This window comes from Lepus europaeus, chromosome 17, assembly GCF_033115175.1.
Source record: "Lepus europaeus isolate LE1 chromosome 17, mLepTim1.pri, whole genome shotgun sequence".
In the NCBI taxonomy this organism is placed as follows: Eukaryota; Metazoa; Chordata; class Mammalia; order Lagomorpha; family Leporidae; genus Lepus; species Lepus europaeus.
This window is the reverse complement of record NC_084843.1, coordinates 64,087,203-64,102,764: the sequence shown is the minus strand read 5'-3', so window position 1 is coordinate 64,102,764 and position 15,562 is coordinate 64,087,203. Positions and strand designations below refer to the sequence as shown.

At 39.8% G+C, this 15,562-nt stretch overlaps 1 protein-coding gene across 6 annotated transcripts in view; it reads right to left on the bottom strand.

Annotated features, from left to right (window-relative positions):
• Positions 1–15,562, bottom strand: part of KAT6B (lysine acetyltransferase 6B) — a 208,708-nt gene that overhangs the window by 75,575 nt on the left and 117,571 nt on the right. For all 6 annotated transcript variants that reach the window (XM_062215047.1, XM_062215046.1, XM_062215045.1 and 3 more), the window contains one exon: positions 3,991–4,099. In XM_062215047.1, coding sequence (XP_062071031.1) covers positions 3,991–4,099 — 109 coding nt within the window. The remainder of the gene's footprint in view (positions 1–3,990; positions 4,100–15,562) is intronic.

Below are 15,562 nucleotides of genomic sequence, written 5' to 3'. Positions count from 1 at the left end.
TACACAGAACAGATCCGGGAAACTGCAGCTGCAGAGAACTCATGGGGCTGCGCATACCACACTTGGGCCTCCTTACACTGCGGACCTCACATCTCACATTTTTACTACAAACATATAAACCAGAATAGTTTTTTTAAAAAGAGCTTCAAGCATAAGGAGATATTAAAGAAAAACCTGCCCATTTGCAGCACTGAGCCATTTAAAAAGAGAAATTTCTAATTGGATTTATTTTATGATGTAAGCAGAAGGAAACATTTATTACTCACGTCTATGAAATCTAAGCAGAGTCTAAATGTGACATCATACAAATGGTACTCGAGATTGAGGAGACTCAAAAGCACCGGGCACATATGGGAAACACATTTAAGAATCGTCCTCCTTATGAATTGCCATCTATATTTCCTTTTTCCGCTTTTATACAGAGAAGCGCATTTTTTTCACATAAACATCTTACGTTAGTGATCCCTTTGATCATATAAACAGTCTCAATTCAATCCCAAACTGACAGACTCTTCTGGATGTGAGAGAGCAGCTACTTCCACAAGGTTAACCAGGGGTCCAAATGGATCTGTAATTCCCACATGAGCTTCTAGACTGCACTGTGAGAAGGTTCTCACCATGATCAGAGGGTACTGTTCAGGCAGGCTGGCCTGTTACAGTCTTTTCTCCTTGTTATACCAGGGTGTCACAACCAAGCATTAGAACTACAAGAACCTCTAAGCTCCTAATGCAAACCATATTTTGTTTTTATCCATCAATTTAAAGGAGAGCAAGCAAAAAAGTGCACTCATCTGATCTGACAGATTAAGTAAATTGTCTACAAGACATTTCTCTGAGTAAGGAACAACAGTTTTGGGGCCAGTGTTACGGCACAGCAGGTTAAGCAACCACCTATGAATACCTGCAGTCCATATGAACACTGGCTGCTCCACTTCCCATCCAGTTTCCTGTTAATGTGCCTGGGAGAGCAGCAGAAGATGGCCCAAGTACTTGCGCCCCTACCAGCCTACACTGGGAGACCCAGACTGAGTTCCAGGTTACTGGCTTCACAGCCTGGCTGAGCCCCTGATGACAAGGGGAAGTGAACCAGGGACTGAATATCTCTCTCTGCCATTCCACCTTTCAAATAAACAAACAGATCTTAAGGAAAAAAAGGGGGGAACATTAGTTTTTTTTTTTTTTGGGGGGGGGGGGCTGAAGTAGCCAAATCCATGCCAGTAAAAGCGTACTAAATGGAAGAGTAAGTGACCTTCAACGCAAAAGCTGGATCCCGTTGTGAGGCATTCCCAGGCACCTTCTATGGCACACAAGACCAGAGATGACCCCAGTGCTTGAATTTCTCCCTTCCAAGTACCACCTAGCTCTGCCATTTCTGGATAAGCCATATACGTCTTGACTCCAGCACCTCTGACCCTCTCCACCTGAAGGCAGAGAGGAAGAAGGGCTCACAAAACAACTCCAGTTACAGACCTTCTAAACAGTATTCTCCAGCCACTTTGCTCCATTTGTTCAGAGAGAGAACAACAGAGTATTTTTGAAAAAAAGAAAACATAACACTGTATCTATATACCACTAACTTGACCCTGAAAAAGTACAAAAAGTAAGGAACTCCATGGGAAACAAATTTCCAGTGACCTCAAAGTTTAATAAAGGAGATGAAACCCCTTTCTGGCAGGTCTTCCATTTGGGAAAGACCAAGGGAGACTGATTACATCAGAAAATCTAAGATGTACCTGTTGAGAAATTAAGTCTTTATCCTCAGTGAAGGAAACCCTGAAGTTAGGATCTAGAAGATAATGATCTCAAATTCCTTATCAACTCACTTAAGTGTAGCACCAGAGGTAAAGAGTTATAGGAAGGAAATTTTTCTTCCACATTTAAGTACATCTTTAATTTGTCTAGGTGCCCAGATAAATACATATTAAAGAAATAAAACAGAGAAGGGTATTTGTAAAGTACTTCCTTAAAAATCACAAACAGTAAACCGCAGTCACATAAACACCACTAAATTGATCAGGTGGTTACACAAAAGAATAATTCATTGAGAATGAACCTTGTGAGAAAACCCAAAAGATAACGAGAGAGTCAGAACTGATGAGTGAGGCACTACCTCAGCAGCATAAAACAGAAAGATGGCAGGGTTGAAATTTATTAAACTGAACATACAGATAATGTTTCCATGCCCTTTTGTCACTATCCATGATACTATGGCCAGGTAAAGGAATTTTAATGAAATCTGTAAAGCCCATCAAAAAGACTGTCAGAATGTATTTTTCAAGCAGGGTTTGAAATGTCTTACTTCGAAGTCTCTCTCCTCTTAGCCCAGTCCTGAAAGCTACTGAACCACAAAGGGCCTATCGAGTGAAACCTTCACACAAGGAGAAGGATCATTACACAACACTGTCATCTCTCAGTATGGAACATTTCCCCTATCCAGCCATCAACCAGCCGTCAGATGTGGTGGTAAGATTTTAGATTACTTACAGCAATCAAGGACAACATCAAACATGCCAAATCACAACAATGGCTTGGATATTTATAGTATACTTACCATAGTTCTTATGGACTCTGTGCTAGTTTATTTATTTGTGTTCTCTCAACTAATTCCCAAAAAAACCCGAGGTGGGTACTACCATTATACCCAGTTTTCTAATTAGGAAACTGAGCTATGGCTGGCTCTTGAGTTTTTCCTCTTACCCACCATATCACATGACTTGTTCAGTAAGAATATACCACAGTATTTTGCAGGTTTGTTGTATGTTAAGATAACTACAAGTAGATACAGAGAAACTGTCATACTCGGTCATCAACTTTAAAATAACATTTAAGGGGGCCAGTGTTCAACACCCAGCTACTCCACTTCTGTTCCAGCTCCCTGCTACTGCGCCTGAGAAAGCAGCAGAGGATGGCCCAAATCCTCAGGCCCCTGTACCCACGTGGGAGACCTAGAAGAAGCTTCAGGCTCCCAGCTTTAGTCTGGCCCAGCCCCAGACAATGCAGCCATTTAGGGAATGAACCAGTGGATGGAAGATCTCTCTCTCTCTCTCTCTTTGTAATTCTGCCTTTCAAATAAATAAAAAATAAATCTTTTCAAAAAATGAAAAAAAAATTATGAGGAAAAGCTTCATTAGGCTGAAAGAAAAAAAAATGAACACAAAAGATTAATTTTTAAAAATCTGATTATTACCCCTTAATCTACCAGTCTGTGTGTGTGTATGTGTGTGTGCGTATATGTGGTAACCTAGGCAACTGCTTCAAAAAAGAAGACTGGTTAATAAAACATACTTTTTGAATGTAAGCACAATTTGCTTTCCAGTTCTCATTATAAAACTGGATGTCTAGTATTAAAATCTTATGGTAAGAAAAAGGTAGAGGTAACTTCTACCTTGAGAGCATTTTGGATCCCACAATTTGCTGACGGTGTGGAGTACCTACCCAGCCAATTCCTTGGTTCCAACAAAATCTTTTGCACATCCTTTTTCTAAATTATCACATGTAATCAGTTTCTTCTATGCCTCATGATTTCAAGATTCTAACACTGCAATTTCCAGAAAACTCTTCAATACCTATCATTCTGAGAAATACAGAGCTGGGCTGCAATATTACATTTCACCAGTAGGTGTCACGACCTGAAACACCATACCCAATTGTATTCAGCTTGAAAGTCTAAAATTCTCTTCACTGAATTTACCTACGGCGTAGGTGTCTATGTTGAATGCCAATGTTGGTATGATATCAAGGTTTAATTGTAAACATTAACAAGTAGTAATATATAAACATGTATAAACTGTCAGTGCTAACATTTTTTCCCTGTTTACTTTTTACATTTAAAACTTACACTACTACCAAATAATTGCTATAAATAACAAAAGCCATGAAGTTTTGATAGCCAGATAAACAGCATGAAGCTATGACTACAATAATGGGAAGCCACTGACCACTACACCTAACAACAACAACAATAACAAAACAAAAACAACCACAACTTACCACTACTGCCACAATCTGCACAGGACAGGAGTTCTTCTGGTTTCTTTTCACGATTTGATTCTTTAGTCCCCAGACAGAAGCTACATATTGGAATGGGATCGGCACGGGGCTATGGCAAAATTAAAACAAAAAACATTGTTTGCTTTCATTTCAAAATAAGAAAACCAACCAAATTAGATATTCAAATCCTATGTTCTGCTAATGAAAAACCCCTTAAGTTATTTGACTACAGTATTACCTGAATTATAGAGTACTATGACCAAGAACTTGTGAAACTGTTTAATATAAAACTCAGAAGTAATTTTTACTGAAACAATGAAATCTAAGACCTATATATATATATATATATATATATATTACACACTTATTATATATTATGAACATTAAGGCTTCATGTGAAATTTCTACTCCCAAAATCCATATGCCCATAATAAAATGATTCATCTGTTCAGTAATACAGTCTATGAATATTACCCAGTGAAAGTAGATTATTTAACTAACAGTTTATCAAATGCTGGTTACTACTATTAAATATCAGACATGAAATATTGGCATGTTCTTTAGTGACATAAAAGAATCGGAATGAGAACTAAAGCCCTGTGAGATTACCTGAGAAGATAAATGACCATTAACAGGGTCTCCTGCACCAGTCTTCAAAGGTAAACCACACCTTACCATACAAAGGAAATAAACCCTCAACCTCTTATAAATTCCCACGTTACAGAAGAAACACCAAACATTTGTCTAACCCTCTAGCACCCTGTAACTGTCACTATGGAAATTCTTTTAACAATGTATAAATCTACATATATTTCCGTGTCTCCACTGCTACTTGCTAGGAGCTAGTATTCCTATCTATATAAATAGTTGACTGTATCTACAGACCTGGTCACACTGTTTTGAACAGCTAAAACTGTATGAAAACTAAAATTTTATTGTACATTCTCAGCCTTCACTCATCTGCTAGTCAACTGATTGATGTCTTTATATTTGAATCTCATAATCAAAATTCAGAACAAGACAACATGACATAATTAGAAATGTTTTACGTAAATTAAATACAAGCTTTTGCTAGGTCTAATTCTCTAAATACATATCGGCATAGAATAAACTGCAGGTTCAGCCACTGTATTCCAAATGCTTAATACACTGAGTGGTACACAGGAGGTACACACTCAAAATATTTGCTAACTAAATAAATGTTTAAATATGCCAATTTTTAAACTTTTAAGATTAAATGATTCCAATAAATATCTCGATTCTTGTGACATCTCATCAAAGTCAAAAATCCATCCTATGACCAAGCATTTGCAAAATTGTTTAATGTGGCTGTCAATTTTATCTTCTGTTGTGAGCATTTCACTGTCTTGCCCTTATTTTCAGTTTAATTTCTTTAATATGCACAGATCTTTACTTCCTATGGTAGCTATGCAAATGTATTTTTGTGGCCCCAGTTAAAAAGCAGAGTATTAAAACATTCTGTACTGTTTCTGGTTGTCTTTTGGAAACCAAAATACAAGCTACAACAAATTGGTCACTGACTCCAGCCACAGTTTTTTAAATGCCAGATAATCAGCACTGCATAATTATGGATCCATAGTTATTACATGCAACCGCTCTGCTGCAGTACCTTGGGAACACTTTTGTTCCTTTAAATAGCAATTAAAAGAACAATCTGGTTTTAAAGTGACAACATTCCCCTGATAGATTCTAGCTAAAACCCAGTCCTTGTACTAATGGGATTCCTGCTTTCATTTGATATAACAATGTTCAAGCCACCGCTGCCATCCTTGCAGTGATAAATAATTTACAAAATGTCACATATCATTCATGCAATGAAACTATCCCATTTTTCTTTCCCAGATGAATTTTTAGCTGTAAGAGAGACATGGCCATCAGCCAGCATTCTCGCTCATTTTTCGTTTTTAACTAAAGGTAACACAAAGGACAAAGGTTGCTAGTAGTTCATGGCCAGAAAGACTGATGTCCCACACTCTACCCAATAATAGAAAGCATAGATGCTATCACTTAACGCTGCATTCAAGTGAGCCCTACCACACTGATGTATGCTTACAACCATTTATTTTAAGGATAACTATCTCACAATACTCTATAAAACCACTGCATTATACAGAAATGTCTGCCCTGCTGAATTATTGATAATTCAAAGCACTTTTTGCTAACCTCAGTGTAGCCAAGTCTAATTAACTTCAAAAAATTGTCACTTGTATGAAATGAAACTTTTACAGTAATATATGTATATGGGTCACAGAATTATTATGACTCACTACTCCCCATCAGACTACATATAAACTGTTTAAGAAAAATAATCCCTTGTAATAAAGTAAAATGGATTACAGTCAGAAAAGAGGTCTGAGTAAATGACGTGTTTCTATACAAGTCTATCACAGACATATGAAATTTATGAGGTCTGAAAATAAAACGACAAATCTCAAAATTTCTGAGTCCTTTCTTTGAAATCTCAGAGGCACCTAACCTGTTGATCACATTTTCACATCAACATATTTTACTTTAAAACTAATCCTAAGCATGAATGCTCATGAGTAATCTAAAGATGAAAACATCCAGCAAGCGCTGCTCTGGGAACACCTCCTTGTCTCATACACAATGGACCTGGGGCTGCTTCTGGGCTACAGGTCATTCTTGCATTATATGTCATTTAATCACCTAACAACCTTGCCAAGAATTTGTTTGGTTTGTCTCCATTTTAGGGACAAAACTGAGACTCTAAGAAGTTAGGCAATTTACTTATTTATTTTAGAGGCAGATAGAAACACAGATCCCACCACCACATGACTGCAACAGCTGTAACTGGACTGGGGCCAGAGCTAGGAGCTGGGGATTCATTCCATGTCTCCCCCATGGGTGGCAGGAACCCAACTACTTGAGCTATCACCACTGCCTTCCAGAGTCTGCATTAGTGAGAAGCTAGAGACAGAAGACAGAGCCAGGAATCAGACAGGCCTGCTTCAAGGTAACTATTCTACAGTTACCAGGCTCACACACGTCTGCTTACACCGAAGTCCACCTCTTACCTTTGCTATCTCCATTCCATTCCTCTCAGAAAAATAAATGTACAAATACTCTCTCCTCAGTGGCAATAACTACGTACTAATGTGCTCATAATCTCTTGGCAATATGTTTTAAACTACTAAATAAGGCAACTGCTAACATTCCACAGATTATTCATTACAACGGCGAAAAGATACCTTTACAATGGAGAAACCTAGTCGATACTTCCTTCACCAATCAATACAGGGCAAACTGACACTGTGGGCTTCCCCAAAGGACTCACTATCTACATGGCATTCTTTGCTGGACACTTCCTGGGAATCTAATCACAAAGAAATCAGGCAAATCAAAACTGAGGAAATTTTGTAAAACAATTTGTCTGGCCTCTTCAAAAAATGTCAGTCTTGAAGCTGTTGTGGCACAAAGTGTTACACTGCCACTTTCCATGCCCACCTGCCATGTCAGTGCCGGTTTGAGTTCTAGCTGCTCCTGTCTGATCCAGCTTCCTGCCAATGCACCTAGGAAGGCAATAGAAGATGGGCCAAGAGCTTAGGCCCCTGCCACCCTTGTGGGAGACCAGGATGGAGGTCTGGCTCCTGCCTTTAGCTTGGGCCAGCCCTGACTGTTGCAGTTATTTGCAAATTAAACAAGCAGATGGAAGACAGATTTCCTCCCTCTCCCTCTCTCCTTGTCACTCTGCCTTTCAGATAGATTAAACAAATCTTTTTTAAAATGTCCATATCATGTAAGACCCCAAAAAATGACAGAATCAGTTTGGGCAACTAAAGGGTCATGAAATCTAAATACAATTTATGGATTTTAAAAGCTACTCATCTGTAAAGGATATTATTAGGATAATTAGGGGAAGATACACTAAATATTAAACCATATATAAACTAAACAAAATACAAATTTCTTGAGGGAACATAAATGAGATTATATAGGAGATGTATGTTCTTTGGAGGTATCTGCTGAAATATTTAGATGTAAAGTGTCATGTTACTGTAACTTTCCAATAAGTCAAGGAAAAAAACCCTAAGTGTGTCTGTATGTGAATGTGCAGAGGGACACAGGAAGCAAACATGATAAAATATTAATAGTGCATCTATGTAAGGGTATATGGGTGTTTACTATACTATTCTTTTGATTTTTTTTTTACATTGCATGTTCACAACCTTTCAAAACAGAAAGCTAAAAAAAAAAAAAAAAAACCAAACAGCACTCACCCCTTCATTCTCAAAAGAGATCTAGAATGAATTATTTTATGGTTGGATTACAAGCATTTATAAAACACAAGATTTCAGTCCAATTACTGACTCACTCAAAATACACAGGACAGAGGAGAGGACTATCATTTTCTGTAGAACAAGGAAATTTCAGTACCAAAATTCTAGAAGATAAATAGCCCTGCTTCTTCAACAAATAAAATAAAAGGGAGAAACAGTGAGAAATACACATAGAAGCAGAATCAACCGATTAAGAAATATTTAAAAGGCCCATCAGTCCACCACAATTTGTGGACCGATCTTGATCATGATTCAAAAGTAAAGCAAAAAAACAAAATATTGTGACACAGTGAAGGAAGCTAGGACTATTAAGCATGGAATGGTAACTCCCCATTTCCCACCCCCCTAGCCCCCAGCAATCTCTATTCTTCATCCTGTTCTCTATGAGTTTGAGTACTGCAGGCACTCAAATAAGCAGAAACACAAGCATTTGTGGCATGGATTATTCTTGAGGTGAAAAAGGTCCTTGTAACCAGGAGAGATCAAGGAGCAACTGGATGAGCCTTACCAGGGCGGTGAAAGCACAACAGAGCACCACGTCCCCCTACTCATTCTGGGCATCGTCTTCCAAGGTCCTTTCCAGATCATATATTTTAACAGTTTTATAACTAGATAATCTTTAAGGTCCTTCCTAGCTCTAATTTTTCATTGCTTCTGTCAAACTTAGAATTTTAAAGAGTCTTCAGGACCCTGATCCTGAAATAAACTTTTCTGACCAAACGGTCTTGAAATCCAGGCCAATTCTTTTTTTAAAGGCACAGGGACAGAAAGACAGAAAGTCAGAGAGAAAGAGATCTTCCCCCCCACGAGGTCATTTCCCAAATGCCTGCAACATCTGTGGCTGGGGCTGGGCCAGACCAAAGCCAGGAGCCATAAGCCAGGAACTCAATCCAGGTTTCCACGTGAATGGCAGAGGACCAAGTATTTTAACAATCACCTGCTGTCTCTCAGGTACACACTACCAGTAAGCTGGAAATGGTAACAGAGCCAGGACTTGAACCCAGGAACTGTGACACAGGATGAGAGGATCCCAAGTGGTGCCATGCCCACTGCAACCATGCTTTTTTTTTTTTTTTTTTTTTGGACAGTCAGAGTGGATAGTGTGAGAGAGAGACAGAGAGAAAGGTCTTCTTTTTGCCGTTGGTTCACCCTCCAATGGCCGCTGCAGCCAGCGCATTGTGCTGATCCGAAGCCAGGAGCCAGGTGCTTATCCTGGTCTCCCATGCGGGTGCAGGGACAAGCACTTGGGCCATCCTCCACTGCCTTCCTGGGCCATAGCAGAGAGCTGGCCTGGAGGAGGGGCAACCGGGATAGAATCCGGCGCCCCAACCGGGACTAGAACCCGGTGTGCCGGCGCTGCAAGGCGGAGGATTAGCCTGTTAAGCCACGGCGCCGGCCGCAACCATGCATTTTTGAGAAGTTTTATTGCTTCATTTCTGTTTTGAAAGAAACAATATGTCTCTTAAGTCTTGTTAGTCCAAGTAACCAAAGACAAACAAAAGCTCATGCACTGTATCAGAGCCAGGGATAGCCAGGCTCACATCCTCTTCCTGATAATGAACCAAAAAAAGAGCTTTGTAGGACACTTCTATGATCTCAGTCTACAATGATCAAGGATACACCTTCTTTCCATAATCCCTTATGGATACATCTGCCTTATTAAACTTCATTTATATTATCTGAAAAAAAAAAATTAGTAATTCCAAGTGTTAAAAACAAACCCATTTAGCACTTTTTTCCTAACACATTCATACATACTTGCATCATAGAAAGACCAGGATTTATACTCAGGTTTCCATGCCTATGTCTGTGTTGTCTAGGTTTAGGGTTGCTAAAGTTCAGATGTCAAGTGAGTATGGAAAGTATTTGTAAAACTATGAAGCTCTGTTCAAATATTGTTACAATTATTGCAAAATCCACTTTGGCTACAAAAACAAAGAGACCAAACAAACAACTTCAAGTCCTTAATAAACATCAGCACATATAAATCGTTTTTGAGTTTAGACTTATTCCATGAAAGACTGATTCTGAGCCCTTGTCAGGAATAATAATCCTAGGGGATTAAAAAAAAATTAGTTGGGAGAGTGTTGTGGTGCAGAAGGTTAAGCAGTTGCTTGAGCTGCCTGAATCCAACATCTAAGTGCCTGGTTCAAGTCCTAGCTATTCCACTTCCAATCCAACTTCCTGCTAAAGTGCACCCTGGCAGACAGTGGGGGGTGGCTCGGGTGGCTCAGGTGCCTGAGCCTCCATCGCTCATGTTGTGACTTGGTTGGAGTTCCTGACTCCTGTCTTTAGCCTGGCCCAGCCTGAGCTGTTACAGACATTTAGAGAGTGAATCAACAGATGCAAGATCTTTCTCTGTCTCTTAAATAAACAAAAATGAATAAACATTAAAAGATAATTAATCAAGAATATAGCAATAAGCTAGAAAAATGTCTCAATTGAGAGCCAAGAGCCTAAAACTATGTAAGGGGAAAATTAAAAGAAAATGAATAAAATATGTCAAAGGAGGAAAAGCAACAAATACAAAATCTCAAATAAACACTACCACAGGGGCCGGTGTTGTGGCATAGTGGGTGAAGCTGCCGCCTGTGACACGAGCATCCCATATGGTTGCTAGTCAAGGTTGTTCCACTTCTCATCCAGCTCCCTGCTAATGGCCTAGGAAAAGCAGCAGAAGACGGCCCAAATACTTAAGACCCTGCAACCTCCAAGGGAGAACTAGAGAAGGCCCCTGGCTTCTCTGGCTCCAGCCTGGCTCAGCCCTGGCTATTGTGCCATCTAGGAAGTGAAGCAGCAGGTGAAAGATATTTTCCCCCAATTTCCTCTCTGTAACTCTGACTTTAAAATAAATAAATGAATCTTGGCGCATGGAGGCGGGGAGCAGGGGGGGTGTCACCACCAAGCAAACAAAGATAAATATAAACTCATAACCCCAAAGTATCAAACAGTTCATCACTAGACAGTGTCTACACTTTAGCTCATATAGCTCCAAAACAAGTTGAGTGGAAGGGCTCTTCTGTATCTCTTTAATTTACAGCCCTGGGGCTGGCGCTGTGGTGCAGCAGGTTAATCCTCTGGCTGTGGAGCCAGCATCCCATATGGGCTCTGGTTCTAGTCCTGGCTGCTCCTCTTCCAGTCCAGCTCTCTGCTGTGGCCTGGGAAAGCAGTAGAGGATGGCCCAAGTGCTTGGGCCCCTGCACCCGCATGGGAGACCAGGAAGAAGCACCCGGCTCCTGGCTTCGGATCGGCACAGCTACGGCCATTGTAGCCATTTAGGGAGTGAACCAGTGGACGGAAGACCTTTCTCTCTGTCTCTCCCTCTCACTGTCTGTAACTCTACCTCTCAAATAAATAAATAAAATCTTTAAAAAAAATTTACAGCCCTTTGTTCTACTGTACTGAAATTTGAAGTTTAGGCAATGCTTTACTTCTCAAGTGTTTCACTTATGCTCGATGCAAACTCTCTGAGACAAGGGCTGGCAGCTTCTTTCGTCTCCATTTTACAGGTAGGCTAAGTGTCTCCCTGTGGTCACATAGCTAGTAAGAAAAAGGGACCCCAGTCGGCTGACTCCAGACCTTTTGCTTTCACTTTCTTCGTGCTTTGCCCTTCATGTTGCTTGCAGCTTGATTCTGACACTGCCTTATAGGAAAGGTTGGTTAAACTGGGCCATCCTCCTTGAAACTTTAACCTACCCCTAGTACTCTAGAATCTCCATAGCTTACTCAATTTTTTTTCATAACACATCACTTTCCATTATATTATTTAAAATGTGTCTATTTTGTTTGCCTTACTAAACTATAAGCTCTGTCATGAGGGCAGAGACTCTGTTCATTGCTGTAGCAGACAGTATCAAAGTACATTTGTTAAATAAATGAATGAGCAAACTACTCTGAGGATGGGAATAAGTCCCTCTAGGTCAACAAGACCCCCAAAACTGACAACTATCCTTTATTTCACATAAATCCTTAATGACAACAAATATGACATGTAAAGCAACCATCAATGGCAAAGTGGATTAATTTCATTACTGTCTAATTTGAAGGCTTTATTTTATTAAGACACACATAATCAATTACATTTATGTTTGCTACATACCTCCCTGGGCATTATCTGACAAGACAGGATCAAGATTTAAAAATCAGCTGGTGGAGACCAGTACTGTAGTATAGCGGGTAAAGCCACTGCCTGCAGTGCCAGCATCCCATATGGGTACCAGTTCAAGTACCAACTGCTCCACTTCCAATCCAGCTCCCTGCTAATTCACCAGAGAAAGCAGCAAAAGATGCCCCAAGTGCTTGTGCCCCTGCATCTAGGTGGGAGACCTAGAAGAAGCTCCCGGCCCCTGCCTTTGGATCAGCCCAGCTAAAGCCACTGGCAGCCATTTGAGGAGTGAACCAGCAGATGGAAGATTTCTGCCTCTGCCTCTCTCCCTCTGTAACCCTACCTTTCAAATAAATAAATAAATCTTAATTTAAAACAAAACAAAACAAAGAATCCTTAAAAAAGAAAATGAGCCTAGGAAGAAAATTATCTCCCCACTACCACAAACATTAACTTCCAGTGGTCGTTCAGAAATAATATGTGTTGTACAAAAAGTAGATTTGGGGCCATGACTAGTTGCCATGGGTGACACTCTCTCCCCATTGACCTGGTTCTTCCCTCTCAAGAAAGAACACAAATAGAAAGATAAAAAGGGAAGAAGCCAAGTATGATGAGTAGACTGCAATGAGAGTGACAAAATTATAACAAGAGTATAGATTGGCTCGATGTATTTAAAAAAGTATTTCTACAAACTTCAGTGCTTTGTTACTGCCAATGTTACTGTCCACAAACTTCACAACTGACAGCACTGTGACAACAGAGGCAGAGAACCACTCTGGTTGTTTCTAGAGTAACATGCAATATTATTTTCCTTTTTCCACTTGGGCAATCTATATGACATTTATCAGTTCTTGCCATTTAACCCACCTACTAAACTGAAGTCTGCCCGAACAGATCAAGCCCACTGCTAATTGGGAGACAGACCATGGACACTAAGGATTTTCTTTTACAGCAATCTGTTCAAGATGTGGTCTTCAGAAACACACCCACTCGAACAGTGGGGATATCCTGGGATGGTCTAAATCGCCTTATTTTTCCTAAGCGTTCACTTGCTCCCGTGGGCAGCAGCAGTAACTGGGGTCACTGCAGTCACTCCTCAGCAGGGAGGTTCAGTGCCCAGCTCTGCCTCAGAGTAGCCCCGGGTCTATTTCCGATCCTCTGGGGCAAAATGCAACTCTATTCACGATGTGCCTGTCGCCATTTTCCCTACACTCGTGGACTCTTTTGTTTTATTATAAGGCTATTCTTACAATTCCATCATAATTTCAGACCTGAGTAGACACTAAATAATTTCTTCCAGAAGATAATTGGAGACACACTTACAATAAGACTTAACACAGGCAACAATTTTACCATAATTTTTTCTCGCTGTATAGATTTTTATTATATCACCTCCCCTGCTCATTATACTTCTCTGTGGGTAATTGATTCTGCAAGTGCGCACTATATCATCCCCACCGGCTCTGTGGATTGAGTTCCTATATTGCTCTGAGCAAAAGGATTTATTATTGTTAATGTATGGAGATCCTGAATGTGCTGCTGTATCTTACCTCCCTGTCATGCTGATGAGGGGTCTGTGTATTTTAAGTGTTAGTAAATACATAAAATCTAGTAAAATAAAAATTTTTAAAAGCATCCCTACACATAGCTGTAGAATGTCACTTCTTTTTTCATTTAAAAAACAATTTAGAAACTAAAAATTCAATGATCACATACTGTGAAATTCCCATGATCAAAGGCTAATTTGGAAGTAAAAAAAATAATAAAAGCTTAGGCACAAAGGTCACAAAGGAAAAAAGTCTTTCTAAGAACATCAGCCACAACAGTTTCAATTGTGTAGCGTTAATTGAAATGCTCACTTTGTATCCTGTAGTCTAGAACTTGTTCTAATTAGGCAGGTGTGCCATTTATAAGCATGCTGATTAAGGAAAGTGATTCTACTGGAAGGAAACAAATCTAACCCTGCACACTGCTGTTTAACAAAGCAATCTCATTTGTTCTTTTTGGGGGTGAGAGCAGGAGCTGAAATCTACAAATTTGGTGGTGGTGGGGGGGGGAACGAAGCAATTATTTGCCTCCAGGGCTTTTATTTCTTATCTGGACAGGGACTTCGCTTTCAAGATTTCATCTGAAAGTCTTTCACCCACCCCTGCCATTAGAATCAGCAGATATTGCATTTATCTTCTTAAGAGCGATCAAAGGCTGATTCAACACAGCTGGAAATGCAACACATGGTTGCCGAAAGTCTGTTTAGGATTTACAAACTATTCTCTTTGGCAGGCTTGTCAAATACTAGCAATATAAACCCTATCCTAGATTGAGGAAAATGTAACTTTAAAATTAACTCATTCAAATCTATAGTGATTCCTTTTTATTAAAAAAAAAAAAATCACAAAATACTTCTCAAGTTATTCACACCTCCAGTGCTGCAAAAACCATGACTGAAGCAGGACTAAACTTTGAAACCATTATTCTTTGAAGGATAAGAAAACTGACCTGGATATAAACAGAAATTCTACCTTAAAGGTAGCAGGAAAAACAAAGGAAGTAAGAAATCTCTGGCACCAGATTTTGAAAATGCAAATGGTGCTATTGGTTGTATATGACTTGGTAGCAGGTACGGTGGCAATGCTTAAAGGACAGGCATAACAGCAACTTACAAGAGAGACAAACAATGGCTGCTACTTAGCAAAACTGTATATTTCAGCTACAGAAAAAGGCAGCTGGCTTCTACAGTTATCCAAGGGAACCATTTTAATCCAGACATGGTGCCTACAACCCTGCCTAGGCACAATGGAAAGAGACACTTTCTCATTATTCACCCTGCCTAGAGAAACCTGCACTAACTGCTCAGAGGAGTACACAGGCAACACTGAATTTAATTAGATCCAAATGTGGAAGGAGAATGCAAACAAGACATAGGTAGACAAATAACAAGCTAGAAAAGTTGCACATTAGTCACTTTCTCAATATCATCAGCACTACCACCAGCCATGAGAATGTGCTGCCTTCCCAGGGATTCACCTGGCAGCGGAGAGCTACGCACTAGTCAGTAAGTTACTCAGACTATTTACTCAGTACCCAAGGATGCCAAGCAGGATATAACTGGTATTCCATGCGCTTGTCCTCACAGAACCAATAAAAGAAG